The sequence below is a fragment of the Heterocephalus glaber genome, unplaced genomic scaffold (assembly GCF_053883595.1).
Source record: "Heterocephalus glaber isolate CG9 unplaced genomic scaffold, H.glaber_assembly_v1.0 deba00001140, whole genome shotgun sequence".
Lineage (NCBI taxonomy): Eukaryota > Metazoa > Chordata > Mammalia > Rodentia > Bathyergidae > Heterocephalus > Heterocephalus glaber.
Window position 1 is genome coordinate 3,250,935 of NW_028258200.1, and position 27,954 is coordinate 3,278,888.

The 27,954-nt window shown below is 43.9% G+C and overlaps 2 protein-coding genes and 4 gene segments (V, D, J or C); all 6 read right to left on the minus strand.

Annotated features, from left to right (window-relative positions):
* LOC101717323 (Ig alpha chain C region-like) overlaps window positions 1-27,954 on the minus strand; it is a 204,856-nt gene that overhangs the window by 152,051 nt on the left and 24,851 nt on the right.
* Window positions 1-27,954, minus strand: part of LOC101711804 (Ig alpha chain C region-like) — a 172,923-nt gene that overhangs the window by 118,562 nt on the left and 26,407 nt on the right.
* The window catches only part of LOC106008447 (Ig gamma-2 chain C region-like), a 128,199-nt gene that overhangs the window by 75,452 nt on the left and 24,793 nt on the right, over window positions 1-27,954 (minus strand).
* Window positions 1-27,954, minus strand: part of LOC101717670 (Ig gamma-2 chain C region-like) — a 111,298-nt gene that overhangs the window by 57,157 nt on the left and 26,187 nt on the right.
* On the minus strand, window positions 10,726-20,255 carry LOC147828356 (lysine-specific demethylase 4D-like). The gene is made up of 2 exons (XM_087210300.1): window positions 20,109-20,255; window positions 10,726-13,018 (listed from the first exon to the last, which is right to left on the minus strand). Exon 2 carries the CDS (start codon window positions 12,805-12,807, stop codon window positions 11,296-11,298), a length of 1,512 nt encoding a protein of 503 aa, XP_087066426.1. The 5' UTR covers window positions 12,808-13,018; window positions 20,109-20,255; the 3' UTR covers window positions 10,726-11,295.
* Window positions 19,349-27,887, minus strand: LOC147828357 (lysine-specific demethylase 4D-like). The gene is given in 6 exon segments (XM_087210220.1): window positions 19,349-20,334; window positions 20,337-20,405; window positions 20,457-20,723; window positions 23,725-23,734; window positions 23,910-24,070; window positions 27,809-27,887. Coding segments are annotated over 6 exon segments (1,572 nt in total).

Here is a 27,954-nt window from a genome sequence, read left to right on the forward strand (position 1 = left end):
TAGCTAAAGATTGGAAACAGCCCAAGTGCCCATCAACTGGAAACTAGATAAAGAATATGTGTTTTTTAAAATATAAAATGGAGTACTACTCAGCCATAAAGAACAAGAAACTAGAGTAATGGGTAATGATTTTCAGGGACTTTAGAGATTGGGAAAAAAGCTCCAAGCACCTTTCTCCAAATATAAACTTTTTCTTGAGTCAGGGTTCCAAATGATATTTGCACAATCATGACTAAACACTTAATAACAGAGAAGCCAGCAGAAAGAAACTAATGAAATGTTTTAGAATTCTTAAGGACCTGCATGTAACTGGAATTCTGAAGGTCCAACACAGAGGATCTAGCTACAGCTCAGGTGATCTCACACTTTGGAAGATTTCTGTTTCCTGTGCTGGAAACCACAGGTGCATCCAGGATATCTCACCAGGATCAGGAAATCACAGTCTTTGAACACAGGACACATCATTTGTGATGTTGGTTCTTTTGAGGTGAAGAGCAGGGTGAGGAGGTGCAGGTGCATTTAGCTTCCCATGGTGAGTATGACTGTGAGGTCGCTGATCACACCTGTGGTCTAAATGTGAGGATGTCAAATCAACCCTGCCATCATGTACTATGTATATGTGGTTGTTGGGTGGGCATATGATTTCCTTCTTTTCACTCTGTGTGTATTTCACACAAAAGCAAAAACATAAGAATGACATTTTCAGGATAGACCTATAGGAAGGAAGCTTCTCCACCACCATCCCAGGCTCCTAAGGCAGAGAAGGTGAGCCGGTCCCAGTACCTGGAAGGAAGCTCCCCTGACACCATCCCAGGATCCTAGGACAGAGAAGCTGACCTGGTCTCAGCACCCAGAAGGAAGCTCCCCCACTTCCATCCCAGGATCCTAGGGGCGAGAAGGTGAGCTGGTTCCAGCACCTGGGAGGAAGCTTCCCCGCCACCATCCCAGGCTCCTAGGGTGGAGAACATGAGCTGTGTGGGCGCCAGAAGCACCCCCCTCCCTGTGGAAGTAAGACATGTAAACAAGCCTCAAAAACAGAGTTCTGGATCACCTACAGCAAGCCCAAAGGGAAACTAGATGGAACAGTCTGATACTCAACTACCTGGACTGTCTGAACTGGCAACAAAAGAGGATCTGGGAAAAATGAAAGAAAAAATAATTACTCAGATAACAGCAAAGATTGTGCTCATGGTGCAAGACATGATTAATAAATCTAGAGAGGACACAGATAAAAAAATAGAGGATCTGAGGAACTTGATGGAATCCCAACATAGGAAACAAATGAAATCCATAAAACAGATGCAAACAGATTTCCAGGAGATTAAAAACTCCATCGAAAGTCTGTGCAACAGAATGAACCAATGTGAGGATAGAATTTCACATATAGAAGAAAAGACTGCAATTAGTGACTAGGAAAAAAATAATTGCTTTAAAATTGTAAAGGAACATGAGAAATCAATCCAGCAGCTGCTAGACAATGCAAAGAAGAATAACATAAGACTGATTGGAGTCAATGAATAAAGAGGAGAGCATGCAGATGACATAAAAAAACTGTTCACAGATGTGATGGCAGAAAACTTCCCTAGGAGGGGAAAAGAATTTGACATACAGATAAGTGAGGCATATAGGACTCCAGCTAGCCTTAATCAAAAAAACTCTACACATAGGCATATAATAGTTAGGATTCCAGAAATCCAACAGAAGAACAAAATTCTCCAAGCAGTGAGAGAAAAGAAACAAATCACATACAAAGGGAAGCCAATCAGAATCACAGCAGACTTCTCAACACAAACCCTCAAGGCTAGAAGAGCTTGGAGTGATGGATTTGAAGCCCTAAAGGAAAACAGCCTCCAACCCAGATTGATGTACCCTGCAAAACTATCTTTCAAAATTGATGGACAAATAAGATATTTTCATGATAAAGAGCACCTAAGGAACTTCGTGAATACCAAACCAGCACTACAAAAATTTTAGACAAAATCCTAGGAAAAGATCATGAGGATCACAACCCCAGGAAGCCCAAGAGAATTAATCTATTGGGCATGACAAGGAATTAAATGCAAAGGGGAGAATCCAACAAAAAGAAAAGTCATGAAAATGATAAGTCAATACATATCTGTACTGGCTATTTATCATCTTCTTGTGTCTACTTTTTAATTGGGTTGTCTATTAAGGAGCTGTAAGAGCTCTTTATATATTCTGGTCTTAGGTTATATGTACTATAAATATGGTCTGTTTAAGGACTACTTTTCATTTTCTTAATGATGTCATTTAAAGTTCTAAATTTTGATGGAATGTCATTTATCAATTTCTTTCTTTTATACATCATGTTTTGTGTATCCTAGGAAATTCTTGCCTACCCTAAATTCATGAACATTTTCCCTTATAATTTCTTCCCAAAGTGCTACAGTTTTAGTCTTTCATATTTAGGTTCATAGATCCTTTCAAGTTATTTTTATGCATGGAAATAAAGGGTTGAGGTTAATTTTTTAAATACGGATACCAGGTGTTCTAGTGCCGTTTGCTGAAAACACTATCTTTTCCTCTGCTCTTGAATTGAGTTTATATTCTATAAAATGTTAATGTTAAATAAGCTTTCAAAACTCAGTGGACCATATATGTGTGGTTCTATTTCTAGATTCTCTGTTTTATTCCATTGATCTATATGTCTTTCCTTATGCCAACACTGTCTTGATTACTGCAGCTTTAGAGGCAGTCTTAAAATTAGGTACTAAACGTCTTCCAACACTGTTTTTTTTTTCTTTTTCTTTTTACTTTTCTAGGTCCCTTGTACTCCTACATAACTTTTAAATTTCAATATCCAATTCTTCATTTTTAGCAAGTATACACAGACCTGAATTTTTATATATACCTTGTGTTTTCTAATCCTGCTAAAGTCAAATATAAGTTCTAGGGGCTCCTAGAGATTTCATAGTATTTTCTCTGTTGATGATCATTTCATCTACGTATAAAGATTTTACTTCTACCTTGCCAATCCTATCTTAATTGTGTTATTTTATTGCCAGACTATTTTGGTTGGGCCTATGTTTCAAAGTTTAATGGACAGATGAAAAGTAGGCATATCTGCCCTTGTTCCCCACCTTAGGGAGAAAGCATAGTATCTTTTCCATTCATATAAGTCATTTTTGCTGAAAGTATGGAGTACATGTCTTATCTGTTAAGAAGTTTCTGTTCTACTTCTAGTCTCCTGATAACTTTTACCATGAACAGCTGTAGAATTTAGTCCAGTACTCTTTCTCCAACTAGTGACAGGATCATATGGCTTTTTCCTTTCCTCTGTTAAAATGATGACTTTTGCGGGTGGATCTTCCAATGCTGAACCAATACTGCCATCCCTATAACAAAACCACTTTCTACATCCTGCCAGATCTGACTTCTAAGAGTTTGTTTTGTTAAACAAACTTCTATCTATGTTCATAGTCTTTTCTTCTATTATCTTGATCCAGTTTTAGGATTAGCACAATGTTGAGTTCCTAAAATGAGGGGAGAAGTGTTCCTTCTTTTTTCTGCTTTAAATGTTTGATGTAATTTATCAGTTAAAATGTATATGAGCCTGTAGGCCGGGGATTTAGCTCAGTGGTTCTGCCGCCTGCCTTGCAAGTGCAAGGACCCAAGTTCGATCCCTGGTACCAAAAAAAAAAAGAAAAAAAATGTATATGAGCCTGTCTTTGTCATATAGGCCTTTGTTCAAGCTAGGAATATACTTTCTTTATTAGGTGTTATTCAAATTTTATATTTCCTCCAGAGTTAGTTTCATTAATTTGTCTTCCAAGCTACTTCTTAGAAGTTGTCAAATTTATTTTTGAAAAGATTTTTGTAATATGTTTTCTCTGTCCTTTTAAATTCTATAAAATCTGTGGTAATGTCATGTAAATTTTGGTATTGTAATTTTTAAAATGTATAATTGATACTGTGTAATAGGAAGAAAAGGTCTAAAGGAGCAGGGGAAGTGGGAGGGGTAGGGGAAAGGAAAGAAGGGAAAAGAAAAAAATATGAGAAAAGGAAAAAAATGGAAACAAAGTCTTTGCAAATAGGGAAGGGTGGAGGGGGTGAAGGGAGGGCAGGGGAAGGGGAAAAAAATAAGAACCAAGATACATCATGTAAAGGTACAAGATCCCAATGATGAATGTAACTATTTTATACCTAAAATGTACCAATGAACTTAATGAAAAAAACCTCAGTAGTATTTTAACATGAAATATAACTTTATGAAGCGATGATTTTAGGGATTTTTTTATTTTGAGACAGAGTCTTGCTATGTAGTGCAGGCTGTCCTTGGACTCACTATGTAGCCCAGGCTGGCCTCATCCTCAACCTCTGGAGTGCTGAGATGACAGGCATGCACCACTACACCTGGCTTAGGGAAACATTTTTGTCAAAACGCATGTGGTAAACATATCTCATAATGAAAACTACTATATTTTGGGAGTTTATTTAGTATGCTCAGTTGCCAATTTCCTTCATCTAAAATCCCCTTTTCAGTAAAATAATTTACAAAGGGGCATGGTGGCACACACTGGTAATCTTAGTACTCTGGAAGGCCAAGGAAGGAGGATCCTAAGTCCCAGGAAAGCCTGAAAAACTTAATAAAACTAGCTCAAGGACCAAAGTTCAATCCCCGGTACCAAAAAAAAAAAAAAAAAAAACCCAAACTGTCTCAATATGAAAAAAAAAAAAAGCTGGAGATGTGACTCAGTACAAAGGGCATGGGTGGAAGCACCAGTACTACAAGAAAGAAAGAAAGAAAGGGAGGAAGAAAGAAAGGGAGGAAGAAAGAAAGAAAGAGTGAGAGAGAGAGAGAGAGAGAGAGAGAGAGAGAGAGAGAAAGAGAAGGAGGATAAGAAAGAGGCCAAACAACTAAAATGTAGAATACTTTGCAACCATATTTTCTTCAATGTAAATTCCTCTTAAAACATTTTCAGTTGTGTAACTTAGTGACACTTCAGTGAAGCGTCCATGTTTACCAACATGGTAAGGAGATTAGAGTCTAACCCCCCTGCTAGTCAGCAGTGGTTGCTCACAGTGCAGTGAAATGGCCTTCTTGCTGTTCAGCTGTTATGGGCTTACTATTGTCAGGGCTCCTTCAGATGTCTCATCTTTTCTAAGTTGTAACTAACTACTGTTTGTCACAAAACTACTTTAGGGAGCAATGGAATATGCCTGAACTAGGAATGATTTTGTCTTGTCTGACACTCCCTTAAAATCAAGCATTCCATGTAAAATACCTAAGCGCCTGGTCTGAAACCCTTGTACTTCCTCAAGGTGTGAAAGGAGAGGGGAGGAAAAACCCTTGACTAAGGTATGGGGTGGAGAAAGTGAAAGGCCACCTTTTAAGTAGACAATAGCCTTTTAAAATATTGTAAAATGGGAAGGGGAGCAAGGGAGGAGGAAGGGAGAAAGGAAGGGACAAGAAAACAGTGAAAAGAGAAGAAAAAATGGAAACAAAGCTTTTGTACATAGGGAGGGGAGGGGGCTTAAATGGGGAATGGGGTAAAATAAAATAAAATTTATTAAAGTTAAAAAAAAAACATTGTAACTGGTGAGTACAATGTAGAAAAAGTATAGTTAAGGGCCGGGGATTTAGCTCAGTGGTTCTGGCACCTGCCTCGCAAGCACAAGGTCCCAAGTTCGATCCCCAGTACCAAAAAAAAAAAAAAAGAAAAAAGAAAAAAGAAAAAGTATAGTTAAAACATTTGCTTTGTAAGCCCTTTAAAACGATAATAACCCCTAAAATAGAGTCCTTAGACTTCAGGAAACTTTGTGCTGCATTGGAAGTTGGACTTATGGGATACCATAAATGCCACTGAATCAAATATAAACATTAGTTGAGAAATAGTGTCAGAGGAATTAGTAAAATAGAAAACTTGGAACCAGTGATTTTGGTTCTAAATTATGTGATACAGTCAAATATGATTACCCAGAATATTTATATTTTTCTTTGCATAGATGTTCTATATTCTGAGTGTTTTTTAAAGGAAATATTTTGAACCCTACAAGTTGGCTCTATCAATCACCAAAAGAGGTAAGTTCTTGTTCAGTAATCTCTGAAATTTCCTTAAGTTATATGTTTAAAACAGCAGAGAAACTGGATCGCTATTAGATATGACTGCTTCCAATAGAAATGCTATCATAAATACTTGGAGAAAGAGGATTTCTCTTGCACACGATATTCTTAGAGGTAATAATATATGAACTTATAGTGTTCAGCTATGTAAAACATTTAGGATAATTACAGCCACTTAGATTAGGATAGTCTTCACTGCCATTCAGCAAATCAACTGGCTTTAGTCTATGCTATGAGCAAAACTTTCTATAATGCAACTGAACACAGTTTTCACACTTTTAAATTTCACATTAGGGGTTCTTTCTATTCCTCTGGAACCCAGTCTCATAAAAGTAGAGGAAAAGCCGTAAGGGAATTTCTTTCTTTTAAAGAAAAAGCCAACACTTTCTGGCTAAACAGTTGAATCTATTAAAGAATAAAATACAGTCTACTATCTCAACCCTCCAAAGTTCGCAGTATTGAGACTGTCATTTTGCTTACTTTTGAGGTAGCTAAACAAAGTTGGACAGCTAAATTTTTCAGTTCCATGTACCTCCTAAGTAAAAAATTGAAAATAAAGAGTTGTAAATTGACTTGCAGTCAAAGTAGAAATCGCTCTGCATGTTGTTTCTGTAAAGAGATGACATTTTGCAACCAAGCACGTTATCCAATTTTCTGTCAATGACAATGCCGTAAAAAGCAGAAACACTGAAGGGAAAAAGTGATTGTTGCACTTATTGACTTGATTTGCATGGTCTCATTTCAGATAATTCACATAAGGTGCGTTACGTTTTTATATTTGGAAACATCAAATAAAAATGCAAACTAAAGGGATGATGCCTGAAATACTAAACTGACTCTAATGTAATAATGACAGACACACACACACACACACACAAAGTAAAAGAGAAGATACAAGCTAGGAAAAAAGAAAAAAAGAGATCAGTTAGTATGAGTAAGGCCTTGGGCTTGATCCCCAGTATTACTAAAAGAAAAAAGATACAGGCTAGGGAAAGGTTTTTGTCCTACATAAAAGAAAACATAAAAGAGTAATAAGTTCCTATACAAAAATGTCTACAGGGGCCGGGGATTTTGCTCAGTGGTTTCGCCACCTGCTGCGCAAGCACAAGGACCCGAGTTCGATTCCCTGTACCAAAAAAAAAATGCCTACAGGTCAATTAAACAAAATAGCCAATGTAGAGAAGTGGGAGACACCTGAGAAAAAAGAAAACTCACAAAGGGAAATCTGGAGGGCCAATGAATTTGAAGAGAGATGTGAAAGATCTGTATTTATTGGAGAAATATGAGACACTATTTCTCACTGATTTGCATTGGGCAAAAAAATGAAAAAGCTGGACAAGATCAAAATGAAGAAACCAAAACTTTCCTACAGTGCTAATGGAGTTTGGAGCCCAATCTAGCTGTCACTAGAAAAGTTGAAATAAACATAATGCAACCCAACACTTTTATTTCTATGTACAAAGATGCTTAGTGAGGTAGTGTTTGAGGTTATAAAAATGTGGAATGATCTATTTTTCGGTATAGATCTAGCAAACTCTGTCCAGTCACTTTGATATATATATAGCAACATGCTCATATCTTGTAACTATTATTTTTCCACTCATCTGTTCAGAGACATGCATTCCTCAGTTTTTTATTATTATGAATGAGTAAATACCTAGGATTAGCATTGCTTTGGAAAAATGTTTCATTGTTTTAAGATACTGAAAAACATTTTTTCAAAGGTGTTCATGATTTTACATTCCCACAAGCACTCTGTGTGAATGTCAAATGCTGTCACCATGCTATAGTTCCTCTCAGAGCCAGAATACATGTTTGCAGTAAAGCAAGGGTTATGCTGGAGGGGAATATATATCATGCTATTGTAGGAAGCTAAGCTAGCTAGAAATTAATATACAGTCAGAGAGAGACTAGGCCCTCAAAGAAGTCAGTGAAAAATAAAGATACGAAAATTGTGGCTGGAGGTGGATCTGAAGAAGGCCAGGCCTCAAAATAAAGATACAATGGCCAAGCCTACATGCCTCCCTAAGGGATAAGCAGTAATTTGGAATTATTCTGTAATTAGCACCACCTGGTCCAGTGAGTGCAAATAGGCATCAGTCACCCAGGTGGGTGACCACAGCATCTGGACCCATCCCTTCTCAAAAATGCCTTTGTTCTTTCCATGTACCCTTCCTATGTGACTTGTTTCCCTATTGGGTCAATATTAGCTAAGCAGCTTTCTTTGTAATCCTATTGGTTGATTATAATTTGATCCACATTGTACTCACATTGTGACTTTGCTGTATAAATTACCCTTGACAAAGGGCCTCGGTGGCAACGCACTTGGGACTCCTCCCGTCTCTCAGGAGCTCTCTCTCTCAATAAACCTTTCCTATTCTTGACTTCCCTTGTTCCTTGGAATTCAATCTTTAATTTCAGAGGACACAAACCGACCACATCTGACATCTAGCATGTTGGGAGTTATATTTCTCCTGTATCAGTGCCAAGAATAAGATAATCATTTCTTGTTCTGGTAATTTCTGATGCTCAAGGAGACGTGTTTTCACCATGGGTTACAGAATCAATAGTTCCATAAGCCTGGCACTGAGTTTATCATCTGGACATTTCCATCTCCCCACATCCCTGAACAATCATGCAAAGGATTATGATGTCAGCAGTGTAACCCAGCTTCATTCTCTCAAGGAAAGGATGCTCTACCACACCATGGAGACTTAGAGTAGTGCTGCAGTATGGGTTCCCAAGGAGCAGACTATAAGTGTTCAGCACTCAGGATGTTTATTTTTTAAGTGCTTTTAGGATCCACATCTGAGAAAGGAAGGGGAAGGTAGCAGGTTTCAGCAAAGAGGAAAATTTGGCCAGGGATTTAGCTCAGTGGTTCTGCCACCTGCCTCACAAGGCAAGGTCCCGAGTTGGATCCCTGGTACCAAAGAAAGGAAAAAAGCAAAGGGGAAAATTTAACTGGATTCAGTCTCAAAGATGGTTCCAGCCAATACTGCAGGGAGTCCTAGTGTGGAAGTGGCTCTTCAGAGTTGTCCCAAGTTGAGCAGAGATGGCCCAACTTTTATGGCCTAGCATTAAGCAGTCACTGGACATGGCCCAAAATGGGAAGAAGCATGGCTTTGGGTGAGGTACTAAAGGCATCTGACAGCTTAAGGCTGTCCTCTTCCTGCATGCCAAAGGCAGTAAGACTTTAACTAATGGACAAAAGGTCTCAGGGTCTCAGTCATTTATCATACAACCAGTTTATTCCTTGCTCATGCAAGATCTACTGTGGGTCCAGCAGCTCTGTAGGGCTGATCTCTCCCAAGTGAATTCAATGTGGTTCTATCTTGTGGTTCCACCATTTCCATATTAACTTAATCTTCCTATCAGTGAGACATCTCAGTCCCATCCTTCTCTGCCTGCAGTCCCTGAGCTCAGTCTCACAGCTTCTTTTTCTATGGACTAAGCTTCCATGTCCACTAGGAAAGACAGGGGTGCTCAGCTAGCCACACAGCATAAAGATGAAGAGGATATTGCTACTCCTTATTCAGAAATTTAAAGAGACACTCACATAGATACATATATGTATATGTTATTTCACGCCTGCTTTCGTTTTGCCTGGTGCTTCAAATTTCAGAGCCTCATTGAAATTCTGTCAGTGGGAGAAAGGTAGGGTGGTTTGTAGTGGGGTACCTTGCTTTTCAGAAATGTCTTTCTGTATACAAACTATCATTTCTCAAGATATATTCTTAATTTCCCCATTTTGTTTATTTTCAGCATTTAATCTTTTGTCTAAATAACTCAGTCTCATTTGTTTTATATAGATGGTCCAGGCAATTCTCCTGTCTCCCCATTTTCCATACAATTTAGCAAATTTTTAAATATGCACATCACATGATGTCTGCTACTGTTCTAAACTTCCCATGGCTTCACCTTTTGAGGTGATGACAACAAGTAGTTAACGTGAGATACCAGGCCCACATGGTCTCCCTTCCTCCCTACTTCCTCTCTATGCCCCAGACACAAATAAGCTCTCTTGCTGTTTGGAAAATCAGAATCACCAAGCTCCACATTAGGAGTTCTGTTAGATCCTTTGAAGTGCAAAACACCATTTTGAACCTTCCATTTGTGTCAAGTGGTCCTCAAAAAGGTATCCTGCCCAATCTTACTTTAGTTCCTTCACAGCACGTTTTACTAATTGAAACTGTCTTGTTCACTACTTTGTAGGCATGTGGATTGTGCTGAATAAATGAATGTAAAATGTATCTACGGTTTTCAAAAATCCATGAAGACTTGAAAATACTCAGGTGATGACACTTCTTTTCTATACTTGCATTTTTCTCCCAACAACTTAGTTCCTACTGCCCATGCTTAGATCCTCCATATCACCCTCAAAGAAAAACTGTAAAAATCAAATACCCCAAGCCAGTGATATAGCCAGAACCCAATTTGCATCCCCCAAACTTATTATTCACTCTTGCAAACAATGGAACCGGCCCATAAAAATAAATTTAAGTGTTTTTGAAACAATTAAGAAAATTCATGAAAGAATAACCTCTGTCCCTGCCTCACTATTGGAAACTGGAATATTAGAAAGAGTCAAATTTTAACATTTAAATTTATTTATTTATGAACAAATACTTGATAACAACACATTTTAAATACATCAGTAACTTACAAAGGTCAAACCTTTCTGTGACTCTGTTAAACTCATCGGTCAAAAGTGCCTCAGTTTGCAAGAAATAGGTAAGAGTGAGGGAGAAAATGGAAGGCAAGTAAAGGAAAACCAAAGCCCTGAAAGTACAGCACCCTCCACAGTTGGTCCAGAGGATGGGAGACCTGCAAAGTTCAGCTTCCCTGCAATCTTAGTGGCACCTAGTTCTGAGATGTAGTGTCCAGTGGATGAAACTTCAGCTAAGATGCAGAAGTTACCAAAGTTGAAAAATATCCCAAGATCTAGGAGGAAGGACAAATATGGCGAATTTAATAATTACCACCAGACGGAGCAGCATCTGGAGGCATCACAGTTTACTTATGCGTGATCAATGTCCTACAAAGTGGCTCCAAGTTCAGTGAGTTACCTATGACAGGTCTCAGCAAGCCTCCAGACAGCAGAGTAGTGGGCTATGAAGGCAGCCCCTGAGTTTAGGGATCAGAGGTTAAGTTACATTCAGAAGCTGAACCAAGATATTGAAGTCCAGGGCTCTTAGGCACAGGGTTGACCATCAATGCTCCATGCACAGGTTAGAACGAAGCTCTGAATCCAGAGCTGTGTGCTCCATGACCACCAACCTGCGCTTCTTGGCTAGACCCTGGTGGATGGGCTCTTGACCCCTTAGTTGCCGGGGAGGACTGCCACGACGACGTCTGCCAGCTGACAGGTGAGTATCCGGGACAGATGGAAGCTGGGAGGCCAGTGGGGCTCGGCTGAGCTCTTGGGAGCTGTAGGTTGTGGCCCTGGACCTGGCAGCAGCATCACGGGCAGATGGTCGCCCAGATGCACAACGACGACGACCAGGACGCACATTCCTGCCGCAGCAGGTCTCACTGCAGGAAGCCACAGGCAGAGGGGGTTGCAGAGCCTGCCTAAGGCTGAAGTGCCTCAGGCCCAGTGAAGCTCTCCTGGCTGCACAGACATCCTTCCAGGTGATCAGGTCCTGCTTCTGGGGAGGTATGAGTTCCCTGTGGTCCACTACCGCCTGGTCTTGACCCTGTTTCCACAGCTCATATCGCTCAGGTTGAAGGATGCGCACAAAAGCATCCATGGAAAAGCTGACCCTCGCCTCCCCACAGCTGCACTGAGATGCCACTTTACCATAATCGATCCACTGAGGAGTGGCAAAATTGATGGCCTCTGCACAGTTGAAGCCATGGTTGAAGCCAGCGTGATAGCCATAGGGAAACGTCACCATGAACTCCCCAGCCTCCTGAGTCACACAGCTGAAGGGGATCCCATTGTCCCTGAGCACTGTGGGTGAGATGAGAGCCACCTTGTGCCTCAGGAAAGCCCCACAGCCCCTGGAGCTGCCTGGGAAAAGCTCCCTGGCTAGGAGCTCCAGGCGCTGGCCATGCTCTGGGGGCACCACATACCAAGTTTTGGGCTCCCCAAAGTGCAGGTAGTTGATGCTATAGAGGTCCATGTCCTCCGTGTGCCACGCGAACGTGGTCTTCCACATGCCAAAGTACAGGTAGGGTGTGTTGACTCCCTCGATGACAACTCCACATTCCTGCTCCAACAGATCCAGAATGGTTCCCAGGCGCCCAATGTTCCACTGCTTTGTGTTTTCATCAAACAAGGAGCCATTGATGTCAGCCCCATAAATGGGGGAACCATAAAGGCGATTCTTCCAGTATTTTCTCTCCAAATCTTTAAAACTCTGGTGTGGAGGAGTCTGGTACTTTTCACTGTTGGCCAGGTGGCGGTACTCCCCCACCGTCATGGCTTTCTTCCTTTTATGGTATTGAGTAAACACACCTGCCCTCCCAGAGACCACCTGCTGCAGAGGAGTGGCTATCATGAGGTCACTGATGTTGTCATAGGACTCTCTGGCTCTCCATCCCTTGGGAGGAATGACTTTGGCTAAGCCAGCTCTGTGTGCCCCCTGGGATTCCATGGAAGCAATGTATTTGCTGAAATCTGCAAACTCCTCCATGGTTGGCCTGAAGGTCATGACTGTGGAACCTGGATTCAGGGAACCAGAATGCTCAGGCTTCATCCCTGCCATATCATCAGCCATAGACACAGGCAACAAGTTCCTAGGTGGGTCTAGACAGCTAGTAATGCTAGAAAGTAACTTCTTTCCTTTTTCTTTCCACCTTTTTTCCTCTCCTCCTTTTCAATGCTTTGGTTTATCTAGGAGGCAGGAACTCAGACTTGACCTTTTGATTGACGGAGATGATATTTCCCATGTAGGTAATTCACCAGCAGTACTCTATTTAGCATTAAGTCTGAAAATAAATGAAAAAAAAAGAAATTAAATGTTTAACTCAGAAACCGGAGAAATTAACAGCAAGACAAATTAAATACTAAAATGGAACATATGTAGCAGAAACTGTAATATCTTACACTAATAGGGATGAAAGAAAAAATGATTGTTTGAAAAAATCATTAGAAGTGAGAAACTTGCTGTGGAAGGGTTGCAAGGGAACCACAAGAAAGAGAAGGAGGAGGAAGAGGAGGAGGAGGAGGAGGGGGAGGAGGGGGAGGAGGAGAGGCCAGTGGATGGAGGGGTCTGAACAGGGCACACAGGGAGACCTCAGCCCTCTGGAAGTTAATGGAATATTTATTTTTCTTAAGAGATAAAAACTGGGACCATAAAGCATGCTTAAATAAATATAAATGAATTGAAATGATCTCTTGGATGCTATCATATCATAGCAGAATGAATAAGAAAACAGCAAAAGAAACCACAGCAAGTATGGGAAAATATAGAAATTGCATATTAGTGGATAATCAATGGATCAAAGAAAAATCAAGGAAGGAATTTAATGTTCTCAGAATCAAAAGAAAATGGAAGCACAACATACCCAGACCTTTGGGAAACAATGACAGCAGTTCTCAGAAACAAGTGCATGCACATATTAAAAGAATGGAGTGATACCAAATAATGTAATGATGCATATTAACATTCTAGAAAAACCAGAACATTCCAAATCTGAAACTAGTAGAAGAAAAGTATTGTAAAGGTTAGAGTAGAAATTGACAAGACTGATAAACATTTGGTCAAACTTACCAAAAAAATAAAAAAAAAAGAAAGAAAGGGAAAGAAAAAAAACCTGTAACAATGCAACTAGAAAATAAAAAGGAATCTGGGCATGGCTGCACATTCCTGTGATCCCAGCACTCAGCCTGAACTACATAGGAAGACTCTTTCTCAAAAAAAAAAAAAAAAAAAAAAGGAAGAAGAAAGATGAAATCACGATGGAATCCATCAAAATCTAGAGGATTGCAAGAAACTGTTTTGAAGAGAACCAAGAAAAATAATGGATAAATATCTGGACATATATGAATTGCCCAAACTGAATCAAGAGATAGAAAAGCCTTGAAGAGACCAATGCAGACAATAAAATAGAAGCAATCATAAAAACCCTCCCAGTGAAGAAAAGCCCAGGACTTGGATTCACTGCTGAATTCTACAAGAATTTCAAAAAAGTTCTAACACCAATAATCTCCAAATTCTTCTATGAAATTGAAAGGGAAGAAACACTGCCAAATTCATTCCTAGAACCTACCATTATTCTGAGGCCAAACCAGATAAGGGTTTAACAGAAAAAGAAAACTGAATGCCCATCTTATTTACAAACATACATGGAGAAATCCTTAACAAGATCCCAGCAAACAGAGTACAACAGGTCATTAAAAACATCAGACATCTCATCAAGTTGGCTTCACTTCATCACAGGAATGGAAGGATGGTTCAGCAGGGATTAATCAATAAACAGGAATCATCACTTAAAGAGAAGGAAGGATAAAATAACATGATCATCTCAATACAGAAAAACAAAACAAAAACTCTTTGACAAATTCCAATATCCATGCAAGGTAAAAATCCTGACAAAATAGGCATAGGAGGATCTTATCTCGAATTTTCAAAAGGGAAGGGGACCAAGAGATAGAGGGAGAGGAGTGGGAAGAGAGAGGAAAGGAAAAGGATAAAAAATAGAAAGAGATGTGCTATGTGCAGGTTACCAAGCTGCTAAAAGCCATCTATGACAAAAACACTGCCAAAATAGTAATAAATGGGGAAAAAATGAAAGCATTTGCCCTAAAATCAAGAACAACACAGGAATGTCCAACCTCACTACTCCTGTTTGATAGAGGACTTCAAATGGAGATAGGGATCATTTGCCTCTGGGAAAGAGAACTAGAGATGGAGACAGAATATTTCTTATGTATATATATCTATGCTCATGATAAATGGCATCATTACACTCTGCAATCATATACTAATGGAAATTAAAAACATAGTACTTGGAACTCGAGCCACACCAATCAGCCAAGAGAAAAAAATAAGAGATACATATAGGAAAGGAAGAAGTTGAAATATCCTAATATACCGATGACATGATCCTTTACATAGAAGATTCAAAGACTTGTAGGAGTAATAAACTCAGCAAGGTAGCAGCGGGATACAAAAATAAGAAAAAGAAAATCAGCCAAGTGTGGTGGCGCATACCTGTAATGCCAGCACTCAGTAGGCTGAGGTGGGAGATGAGAGTGAGTGAGAGGCCAGCCTGAGCTACACAGTGAGTTGAAGCCCAGCCTGAACTACACAGAGAGACCTTGTCCCCCCACCAAAAAAAACCCAAAACAACAAATAATACATTTCCTGTGTACCAGCAATGAACTCACTGAGAAAGAAATCAGGAAAACAATCTCATTCACAGTAGCTTCAAAACAAATAAGTAAACACACACACACACACACACACACACACACACACACACACAGAGAGAAAAGTATATGCCTAGGAATTAATATACCCATGGGAGAGAAAGACCTCTTGTCTTAATTGCTTTTCTCCTTGCTGAGACGAAATACCTAACACCCAAAGTAAAGGAGGAAAGGTTTATGTGGCTCACATTTTGTAGAGTTTTCAGTCTGTAGTCAGCTGACTCCAAGTCAGGGTGGCAGGGCAGAGAGACATCGAAGAGGAGAAACAGTCCATGCCAAAGAGGAGCAGCAGCAGCAGAAGGTAGCCACCAGCAAAGTGGCAAGGAGCAAGCAGCTCTGGCAACCCTCTTGTGTCCCTTTTATACATCCCAGGCTACTCACCCTTAAAATAGTACCCACCCTTCATCCCAACATTATACACTTAATCCCAGCATTCACCAGGTTTGGTAACTCACACCTGTAATCCCAGCACTTTGAAGGCTGAGGCAGGAAGACTGCCAAGAGTTGGAGGCCCTCATGGGGTACACACTGAGTTCAAGGCCAGCCTGAACTACATAGTGAGAACCTTTCTAAAAAGAAAATGCCAGCATCACACACTTTAGATCCAGCCACCTATGACCGCATGAGACCTCAGGGGACATCTAGATGCAAGCCATGACACCTCTGTAACAAAAGTTGTACTACTCTGAAAAAAGAGATTGAAGATGATATTAGAAAATGGAGCACCTGCCTGTAATCCCAGCACTTGGAGCCTGAAGTAGGAGGATCAATGTGAGTTTAAGGACAGCCTGGGCTACATAGCTCAAAGCCAGCTTCAACTACATAGGGAGACCCTGTTTTTTAAAAAAAAAGAAAAGAAAATTGAAAGGTTTGTCTTGTTTTTTGATAAGCAGGACCAACATCATCACAATGGCCCTGTTGCTAAAAATATATACAGATTTATTGCAATTACAATCAAAATACCAACAGAATTCTTCAAAGAACTAGGAAAAATAATCCTATATTCTTTTTTTGGTTTTGGGACACAGAGCCCCACTCTGTAGTTCATGCTGGCCTCAAACTCTCAAACTCACCATGATCCTCCTGCCTCAGCCTCCCAAGTATTTGGCTTACAGGCATGCCAGTCTAGGCTAAAATGGATATGCAACTTGAAGAGACCCATAATAGAAGAAGCAAACAACAAGAGAAGAGCAGAAGGCATCACAATCCAGATATTAAATTAAATGACAAAGATAAAGTGGTTATGGTTAAAAACACACACACATTGTTGTATAGAACAAAAATGAGGATGCAGAAACAAACCCCAGGTACTTTGAGCTGTCTAATGTTTGGTGAAGGGGCTAAAAACATATATGGGAGAAAAGATAGACTCTTTAACAAATAGTGCTTGAAAAACTGGTTATTTGCCAGGCATGGTGGCCCAAGTCTGTAATCCCAGCACTTCTGAGGCTGAGACAGGAGGATTGGAGTGAGTTTGAGCCCACTCTGGTCTAAACAGTAAGCTCAAGGCCAGCCCAAATTAATAGCCAGACCTTGTCTCAGAAAACCAAAACCAACCAAACAACCAACCACCAAAAATGCCTGGTTATTCACATGCAGAAAAATGAATCTAGACCCATATCTCCCAACTGCCCTAAACTCAAATGAAAAAGGATGAAAGAACTAGCTATAAAAATAGAAAGACTAGGGCAGGGGATTTAGCTCAGTGGTTTCACCATCTGCTGCACAAGCACAAGGACCTGAGTTCGATCCCCGGTACCAGAAAAAAAAAGAAGACACCAGAAACAATGAACCTGCAGAAGATAAAAAGAAGTAAAACTCTGGAAGACATAAACATATGCCCAGATTTTCTAATCAGGAGGATTTTCTGAACCCAGAAGTACCACCAGCAATGAACAAATGAGATAAATGTGTTGGCAGCAAGGGGGAGCATTCGGCAGTGGATTGAGGGCAGTGTGTTAGTTACTGTAGTACATTTCTATTTAAACATCTATAGTATTTTTCAATCAAATCCCATGTATGTTTCAAAGCTTGAGTTACGTGAGAATTGAGTGAAAAATAGTTATCAACATGGAAAAAAATGAAATATACATCACAATGTATTATTGTCATGACACTTTAACACACAAAATGTACAGTGTGCTCCAAAACAAACTAATACTGTAAAAGAAAACAAAGCCCACACCTGTAATCAAAGCATTTATTTGGTTGAGGCAGGAGAATTGAATTCTAGGCCAGCCTGAGCTACACAGTGAGACCTCATCTGAAAAAACAAAAACTCATCCCTCTGTGGCCTGTAATGGTGCCCACCTCTAATGGCAGCACTAGGGATCTGAGACAGGAGGACTGACTCCAGTTTAAGGCCAGTCTGGGCTACCTAGTTCCAAGACAGCCTGTACTACATAGTAAGATTGTCTCCAAAAAAAAACGCATCTGCATTCTGTAAACCAATTAAGCAATCCATTATGACATAGACTAGCAAAAGAATTTTTCAGTTTTGTGTGTGTGTGTGTGTGTGTGCATGCGCCCGCACTGTGGGTTGAAGCAAAGGTTTATGAAAAGCATACGCTTTGCCGATCAGAACAGCACTCGCTCAATTTCAAATCTTTTAATATGAGAAGTTCAGGTTGCAATGAAAATGACTAAAAATGACATACAGTTAAAATTTGGTCAGTAGATGAATAAGGAAAATGATTTTTCAACTAGGAGGTGCTTCCCAATATAAATGTCATAATTTTTAACACTTTTATTCCTCAAGGAAAAACAAAACAGAAAATGAGGGTTACTTTCTGGTGCTCTAAAATCTTGATTCCGAATGATGGTACCAAAGTGTTGGCAAAATGATTTTCTTTTAGCATTTGACCTCTCAATGAAACATGCCATACTCAAAGTCAGGCCATATATATCTGTTATGACTTGTGTCTAGATGTCCTCCTAAAACTTCATGCAGTCACAGATGGGGCTTTTTCAGAGGTGGCTGACTATTGAGTGTGTGACACTGGCATTGATTCATGGTGCAATTCCAGGATCAAGGACACTAGGATTAATGGTGTGAGTGCCACCCACCCTTAGTAGCCTATATAAGATATAAAGGATAGGAAGAGCTGTGGTCATCCCTTGCCTGCTTTTTTTTTGCTACCTTCTGCCTGTCATGGACTGTTTCTCCTCTGTGATGCCTGTCTGCCATGCTGCCCTGGGTTGGAGCCAGCCAATTGTGAACTGAAACCTCTACAAAGTATGAGCTCAATAAACCTTTCCCCCTTTAACTCTGGGTGTCAAGTATTTGATCTCAGGGAGGAGAAAAGTAACTGAGACAGTATCGATGAATGTGATCCTAGATTCTTCTTGGATCCATCTATCAGAGATAAGTTCTATTTCTATATTCCCTTAGTGTAAACTATTGAAAAGACAACGTATAAGTTCATTATATTGTTTATTTGAGCAATTAACAAAAACAAAGCAAAACAAAACAAAAATGATTGACAAAGCCTGTAGCCCTTAGAACCAAAGCAAGTGTAGACAATTTGTCAACAAAATGATTTCACGGCATTTATAGGCAAATTGAATCAAAGTATAGAGACACATTAATTGATTACTGTATAACTGGTTAATTGTTTACAGTCTCCTACAATTAATTATAGCTCGGCTAGAACAATTAAACTGTACATTGGACTGGTCTGTTGGGCCCTAGTGCAAGAGGCTTGTCCCTACCAATAGCCTCCTACAAATTTTATTCAACAGAGCCATTATTTCACTCCTGCCATGAACCCCACCGAGTCATGGTACATTATGTTTTTAATGTGCTTAGAATCTTGTAGCTAATACTTAATTCAACATTGTGGCATCAGTTTTCATAAATATTTTATTCTAGTTTTTCCCTTATTTCACTCGGGGGCACTCTGAAAGGGGTACCCTGGGCCCCCAGTGCCTAGGAGGATGACCTCGGCCATTCTGCCAGGTGCTGTGTGGAGAGCCACTCTTTTTTTCCTGTGGGCCACCTGTGGCAGCCAGGAGCTGAGGTGGTCTGGCTCAGGCTCAGTATCATCTCCGTGGCTCAAAGAGGGGATTCTGGGTCCTGGGTGGAAAGGGTCCCTGACCAAGTAGCCAGCCAGAACAGGCCCTGAGGAAGCACAAGCCTCCTGAGACTGAAGGTGGCCCAAATGCAGAGCAGTTGTCCAGAACACCTGGTCCTCTCTGCAGGTGGCCACCTCCTGCCTGGCAGAAATCGAGGGACCCATGTTGTCCACAAGGGCCTGGTCTTGCCCTTCCTTTGCCAGCTCAGAGCACTCAGGGTCTTGGATGCCCATAAAGATGTCCATGGAAAAGCTGACCCTTGCCTCCCCACAGCCGCACTGAGGTGCCACTTTACCATAATCGATCCACCGAGGGGTGGCAAAATTGATGGCCTCTGCACAGTTGAAGCCATGGTTGAAGCCAGTGTGATAGCCATAGGGAAACATCACTATGAACTCCCCAGCCTCCTGAGTCACACAGCTGAAGGGGATCCCATTGTCCCTGAGCACTGTGGGTGAGATGAGAGCCACCTTGTGCCTCAGGAAAGCCCCACAGCCCCTGGAGCTGCCTGGGAAAAGCTCCCTGGCTAGGAGCTCCAGGCGCTGGCCATGCTCTGGGGGCACCACATACCAAGTGTTGGGCTCCCGAAAGTGCAGGTAGTTGACACTGTAGAGGTCCGTGTCCTCCGAGTGCCACGCGAACGTGGTCTTCCACATGCCGAAGTACAGGTAGGGTGTGTTGACTCCCTCGAAGACAACTCCACCTTCCTGCTCCAACAGATTCAGAATGGTTTCCAGGCGCCCAAGGTTCCACTGCTTTGTGTTTTCATCAAACAAGGAGCCGCTGATGTCAGCACATAAATGGGGGAACCATGGAGGCGATTCTTCCAGTGTTTTCTCTCCAAATCTTTAATTAATTTAATTAAATCTTTAATTTAATTAAATTAATTCTGTTTTTTTCTCTCCAAATCTTTAAAACTCCTGTGTGGAGGAGTCTGGTACTTTTCACTGTTGGCCAGGTGGCGGTACTCCCCCACTGTCATGGCTTTCTTCCTTTTATGGTATTGAGTAAACACACCTGCCCTCCCAGAGACCACCTGCTGCAGAGGAGTGCCTATCATGAGGTCACTGACGTTGTCATAGGACTCTCTGGCTCTCCATCCCCAGCAGCACTGACCAGGATTCAAGGTTCTCCGCTCTATTTCTCGTTTCTGTCTATTCTTGAATTTGCCTTGTGCTATGGTGGCTCATAGACCAGGACCCATGGCAGAGGCTCTGGTAACATCCCCTTCCCCATTCCCTACATAGTGGGGAAGGGAGTTAAAACATAGAAGAGAAGAAGCACTAAAAGAAATTGCAAGTTAAAGGGGGAAAACTTTGAAGAACAGAGTATAATAACCACACAATATCAATAAAAAAGGAAAAACTGGAAAAAAAGAAAAAATGACCTAAATCAAACAAAGAAGCAAGGAAACAATAACTACATCAACAAAAATCAAAATAGGAATAAAAATTAAAACCCTCACATAGTTGTATCATTCACCTGGAGCATCCACACAGCTTCCTCTGCACTGGCATCACAGTCAGATCTCAAGCAGCCATGCAATTTCTCCTGTGGACCACTTAATTGCCTGACCAAAGATGTGAGGGTAGATGCTCCTTCTGAACATATATCCTAGTCGAAAGCTCTGGGTGTGACCCACTGCATGCCTCTGGGATACAACAGCCTTAATTGATTGTGGGGTAGTATATCTTCCTTCCACTGGCTTTCCTTGCCTAATATATGGCCCAAAGGCCGCTGACACAGGTGCTGCTCAGCATCTTTCTGCCCTTAGATGTCCATCTGTCTCAGTCATACCTAAAAACTTTGTGCCACCCCAGGCTGAGCTCAGGACCCCCTTTTGCCATTAGAGGGTGGTGGGCAGGGCCTTGCTCCATCTCAGGCCTTTCCAGTGTTTGGAGAGACAATAGGAGAGTACCTGCTTTGTTCTGGCTCCGCCAAATGGCCCTCTGATCTTAGTGCCAGATTCTGTTTCTCTCTCCCAGATTCCCACTTGTCTTTCTACTGTGTTCTTGCTGCTGTCTCAGGTCTCTCTGCCTTCTACAGTCCCCAGTGCCTGGAGGCTCCCTATGGGAACCTGCTGATCATCATGGGTCATGTGCTGGATATTCCATAAACGGTCCAACTGTTGTATGTGGGAAAATGGGTGATGTTTTTTTTCCGTGTTGGACAAACTTCCTCTTAATATAGTCCTACCATGCACCAACACTAAAGCCTGTTTCCAAGGTGTAGGTGTTTGTGCTTTCAGCTTTGTTATGGCTTGTATCTAGATGTTTCCTCAAAGCCTCATGCTGTCATATGTAGGGTTTTACAGAGATGGCTGGACCCAGGGTGTGTGATGCTGGGATTAAGGGTGTGATATTGGATTAAGGATGTGAAGCTGGGATTAAAGATGCCCCACCCTGGATGTAGGTGGCATCAATCAATAGGCTTATGAGCTGGATAGAATATAAAGACAGATTCTGCTGTTTCTTTGCTTGCTGCTTTTACTGCCTCCTGCCTTCCATGCCAGAAACTGTTGTTTCTCCTTAGTGATGCTCCTCTGCCCTGCCACCCTGCCTTGGAACCAGCTGACCATAGATCAGATGAGCTCATGAAGGGGCACACTGAGAGGACAGCCAGTGAGGGGACTGGGTGGTATCTTGGAGCCAGACCCTTAGGACTGCTAACCCTGGCACACTCTCAGGACTTTGCCAGCCAACATGAAGCCCTCCCCTGCTCACCACTATGTCCTCATCTGGCTGAATGATGAACAGACCCAGCACCAACCTGGGCTCTGTGATTGGCTGTCAAGAGATGCTGGCCAATGTCTTAAACTGCTTGTGCTGCTACAACAGAATATCTTAAAGGAAGACAATTATAAACTGTGGATTTGGCCCCACTCAGGAGGCTAGAATTGTGGAGACAAAGGCCCCAGCTGTCTGGTGAGGACCTCCTCCGTATCCATGGATGGCACCTTGTCACTGTCCTCTCATAGCTGGAGGGTGCAGGGTTGTGCTGGGGTTTCTTCCCCTTAAGAGTCTGCCGCTCATCATGAGGCCTCCACCTCATGACCAGGAACTCCCAGAGGCCTCTTCTGTGATACCACACCTAGGGTGAGGATTTCAGAAGGAGTTTGAGATCACAGACTCCAGGCCACACAGAGGACAGGAGAGGGTGATATTCATTAGGATCTTCTGAGTTCTGCAGGCTTGGCTTCCTGAACTCCTCACCCAGCGTGCATGAGAAGTGCTCTCACCCTTTCCAATGAGGCAGGGCCCTGAAAGGAGCCAGGGTCCCACAGGCAGCAAGAGCCAAAGCTTACACACAGGAGGCTCTGCACATGGAAATGCTCCCATTTCCCACCTGAGGACTGGACTGAGTGCATGTGCACATACAGGTCCACATGTTCATGCATGAGTCCATGTGTCCACATGATTCCATGTGTATCTGTGTATGAGTCCATGTGCACATGTATGAGACCATTTGTATACATGTTTGAGCTTACACATGTGTGTGTCCACATGTGTGCTGGGCTAGCCCATGTGTATTTATGTGTGAATCCATGTGTGAACATGTGAGTCCATGTATGTGCACAGGCAAGTCCACATGTGCGTGTGCATCCACATGTGCACATATGAACCCATACATGCACGTGCCTGCCCCTTTGCCCATGGCCTACACTGTGTCTCCTATGTGTTGGATGGTGAGTAGTTGTGTGTATGCATGCATATATATGTGGGCTCACATGTGAGCTGAACGCGTGTGTGTGTGTGTATGTGTAAGTATATGTGTGTGAAGTGTGGAGAGATGGGCTCTCAGTCCACTGACTTCACAATGCAGCTTTATTCAGTTTCCCTGGGTGTGACACCTGACAGCCATGTTCTGCTTTGTGAGTTCTCTTACCATTTTCCCTCAGCCCCTGTGCCATTTGGTCTGAGGTCATTTGGATGGCATGAACAGAGGAACAGGAGGCAGGAAAAGTGAATCAAGGGTTTGTGGTGGAGATCAGGGATGCAGTCTGTTGAAGCTCTGGCTGAGCAGAGGGAGTTGTTGGGCAGCACAGGGTAGGTGGGGTCCTGTGTGGTCAGAGGGGAGCCTGGTATGGCCTTCTTGTCTCTGTGTGAGGTGGTGTCTGGGATGGGACTCAAGGCTGAGCATCCCTTCTTGTTCCTGCATGATGTTGGCCGTGGCTGGGCTACTTCACCTGTAGACACCTATGGGTCAGAGGGGCAGGGCTGAGGGACAGGCATTACGCACACCCACAGGTGCCCATACCCTTCACAGCCTGCCTCAGCCCTGCCTGCAGCCAGCCCGCCCAGCCCTCCATGTCCCTGGTTGAGCACCTGTCCCATTTGCCTCTGCACAGAGAGGTGCTAATCCCTTCCTCACCTTGACGAGGGTGACAAAGCCACTGTAAAGCAGTGTGAGGAGGAAGAGTACCACGAAGGTGCACAGCATGGGCCACAGGCTGCTATCATGCTCTGTCTCCATGTAGTCACTGCTGTTCTCATGCCTGCTCTGGGGCAGTGGGCTGGTGGTGGTGACCAGACCTGGGGAGGAGCAGGCATGGTGAGCAGGTCCCTGCCCTCTCACACGTGCACATGGTGGCTGTGCTTCACCTCGTGTCTCCCTGGGGCCTCCATCCACTTGGTTGTACTTCCCAAGCATCTGACTACCTTCTCCTGCCAGCCAGCACGGGCACTGGGGACTCAGCCACAGAGCCACCCAAGCTGGCAGACAGAACTGGACCAAAGACAGCCATCAGTAAGTCAAACCAGCTACCATAATGGGGGCGAAGGAGATGAGGCAGGGGCACTAAGTGGATCTAGACCCAGGGCTAGGATAAACTTAGGAAGGGGCTGTTGGAGTGAAGCATGGAAGGCAAGAAGGTATAACCCTGGAGAATGTTCGGGCAGCATTCCAAGCAGAAGGAACAGCGTCCACAGTGTCCTCACTGGGAGACAGCATGCCCCAGGGGACTGTGGGCAGCTCCAGGACACAGTAAGTGGGAGAGCTGACAGCACTGGGCCAGGGGGACTTTGTCCTAATGGCAAAGGGGGCGTGGTATTGGAAGGTCTTAAGGAAAGCTATGTCATAACCAGGTGTGAATACAAAGAGCCCAGCTGGAGACTGCAATGAGGACCAGGGAAAGGTGGGGAACTGCTGCTATCCAGGCCCAGGGAAATATACTTTCATCAAACACACCCCACCCTACATGAAGCCCCATGCATAAGGGGAAGGCTTGATGGGAGCCATCACAAGCCATGGGACTAGTGTGCTGCAGTCCTCCTTATCAGTGAGTCCCATAGGGTAAGTTGCACACAGTCAGCTGTGGCCTGAAAATACTACAAGGAAAATTCCAGAAGCAAAGAGCTCAGATCTAAGACCCCAGCATCAAATCATCTTCCAAAAGCATTGGGGGGACATCTAGATATGAACCATAACACTTTGGATAAGGGGAAAATTGGAGCTCTGCAGCATCCTGACTTGGCCCCAGTTCATAGAGGACCCAGGGAGAATTGATGGGGTGAGGAGTTGGCATTTGGGGCTCTTCTGGGTTCCTTTTGAGCCAGCCCATGCCTATGTGAAGTCTTGGTGGTTCCTTCACGTCCCCTTCCTCTGGCAGAGGCCCTTCTTTAATGCCTGTGTCAAGGACGGACAGGGCAGCTGTCACCCCTCTTTACTGGGAGTTCAGGTCAGCTGATCCTCTCTAAGTCCTCAGCTCTTCTGTGGATTTAAATACAACCATGATTTTAAATGTTTATTTGACGGTTTCCTTTCTTCATGGCATGAGCACCTGTCTTTCACTACTTTCCAGTCCTTACTGGAAGTACAGAGCCATTAGTGTTTTAAGAACTTGCCTGACCACAGAGGTCAAGACAAGACAGTGTGTAGGGGGCAAAGCTGGTCTCAGAGAGACCAGAAGGGCTATAGTAATCATCCAGGCAAAGGACCAGGTGTGGCTGGTGCAGAGAGACAGGAGAATTCATGGTGCTCCAGACTTGCAGGAAGACTTGGGGAGATGTAGCTGTTCCGTGAGGTGAGGAGCATGCACCAGGGGCCAAGAGGCAGGGCCAGGAGGCAGGAGGGGACTTATAAAGTTATTTCCTAATGAGGATGATGGACACCATGCCCTGCTGGAGCTGCCCATGTCCTCATTTCCTGAGTGGTTTGGTTTGGGAGAAGGAGACTCATGGCTGGTTGACTCTGGGACCAAGAGGAACTGACCTGTGGAGGTCTTGATGGAGGTCCAGAGAGAGGAGGTCAGGAGCCCAGGGTCCATTGAAGAAGCAGGAAGAGCCATGGGGAAGCTTCACAAATGTAAAGAGGAAGCCTCACTAGCCATGATGCGGGGCAGTGTGCTTCAGGGTGGCTGAGGCTGTCACACCAGGAGAGCAATTCTTCTGCCTTCCTGAGCCTCTACAACCTGCTGACTGGGTATGGTGGGGGTGCTACTTTCTCATTGCCAGAGCACTGCAGTCCCAGGGGCCATGGAGCAGGACAGGCCCTTGGAACCTGGCAGGCAGTGTACATAGTGGATCTGGCCTGTGCTTGCTGTAGACCCTCCCTGCCCAGAGTGTAACCCTAGGAGGCTAATGCATCTGGCCGGGCTGTAGTCCACAGGAAGACAGATCTACCTCCCAAAGCTACTGGCTGATGTGGTCTGTTGAACAGATGTGGCAATGCTGGCATCAGGAGTGCACCCCTCAGCACTGACTCACACACCTCACACTGTGACAATGGCCTGTGGATGGCATACCCCTGACCTGATCCACGCTGTCAGCTCTAGCTCCTTTAGTGCTGACGCGACCTGGGCTGTGCAGTGGGGTCCCTAGCAGATGAGAGAGGTAAGCAAAGCCCAGGAACCTGCCCTGGGTCCAAAGGCAGAACAGGACACAACATCCTCCAAGGAAGGCTGGGCGGGGGCTGGGTCTCTCCACACACTGGAGCACGTATGTGTGCTCAAGTGTCCCTGGTGTGCACCTGCACATACATGTGGGCAGTCCTCAGCAGGAGAACCTGGGGCCCAGGAACTTGGCACCCAGGGGCAAGAAGGTCAAATAGTCTTCAGGTCCCTGGGTCTGGCCAGGGAATGGGGTGGGGTCACCAGGATGGCTATCCCACTGGAGACCAGGAAGCAGGTCAGTGTAGAATTGGCCAGCAAGGTGCTCTCAGTAAAGTCCTTTCTGTTCAGTGAAAAGGGGGTCAAGACGGAGCCCACATTGATTGGGAGGAGTGAGCAGGCCCATAATGGGAGGAAGCAACAGCCCTGGGCCAATGTATGGCAGGTGACATGGTTCTGACCCCAAATGGATGGGCAGAGCCTGGGGATGAAGCATCAAGGGTTCCTCTGGGGGATAGTGGTGTGAGGATGGAGGAGCAGCCCTGCACTAGGGGGTACCTAGAGATGGGGTGGGGCCATTGCTCATGGCTGCTGCCACAGAAGGCCCACATAGGCAAAGTAGGGGTCAGGATATGTTCACTGTGGTCTCCTAAGGCCCTCATAAGCCACTCTGGGACAGGCATGGGGGTCAGGGCTGGCAGCAGGTGTCTTAGCCCTGGGCCCAGTGCAGCTAGGCACAGCCCCCTTCCCAGGGAATTCTGGTCTGGATCCAGGCTCCTGCTCCCTTGAGGCTGCCCCTGTGCTCCTTGACTAAGAGGCTGGGCACAGGCACCACAAATGTCAGGTGATCACCTCTGTCCCAGGTTCAGGCTTCAGCTAGCAGAGAGGAACCCAGCTGGGCAGCAAGGACCCTGCACAGCAAGTGCTCCTGACACTGGGGCCTCATCTCTGGGGCCCTGAGCAGCACATGTTCAGGGCTAGCCATGCACACATGGATCTGAATTTTCAGCTGCTATGAAGTCAGACTCCTCTATTAGGGGTCTCTGGAGACCCTTCTGCTTTCCTAAGGTGCTGGCTTTGCTCCTGGACTTTGAGATGTCCTTGGGGAGCACAGGTATCTGGAGAGACCACATCCATCTTCATGCCTGCAGATGTCCCTGCCTGGCATCCAGCAGTGGCTACCCCTTGTGTAGCATCCAGGGTGACACCCACCTCCACTTTGCCTTGGTCAACCTAGGCCAGCAGGTGGTGAGAAAACAGAGTAGAGGGGTTGGGGCAGGGCAGGTGAAGCCTGTGCTCACCTCAGACTTGAAGAAGGGTGCTGGGGTGGGAGGTGGAGCCAGGGCTGTGCTGCAGCAGGGGCCTTTCCCCCCGAAAGAGTTGGGGCCTCTTAATGCTGCCCCCCAGCAATGTGCTAGCCACTTGTCTCCTGGCTATGACTCACCGCCAGTGTCCAGGCTCCTTTTGGCACTGAGCACCATCCGGGAGGCCTCATGCCCCACCACACATGCGTAGGCAGCCATTAGGGGCTGGAGGTGGCTAGGATGTGCAGGATGCTCCAGGTCTGGAAGATGGCATTGCCTTTCTTGG

What these genes read in the sequence shown, in the direction of transcription:
- LOC147828356 (XM_087210300.1), bottom strand. Translation starts at nt 12,807, where the DNA reads ATGGCTGATGATATGGCAGGGATGAAGCCTGAGCATTCTGGTTCCCTG.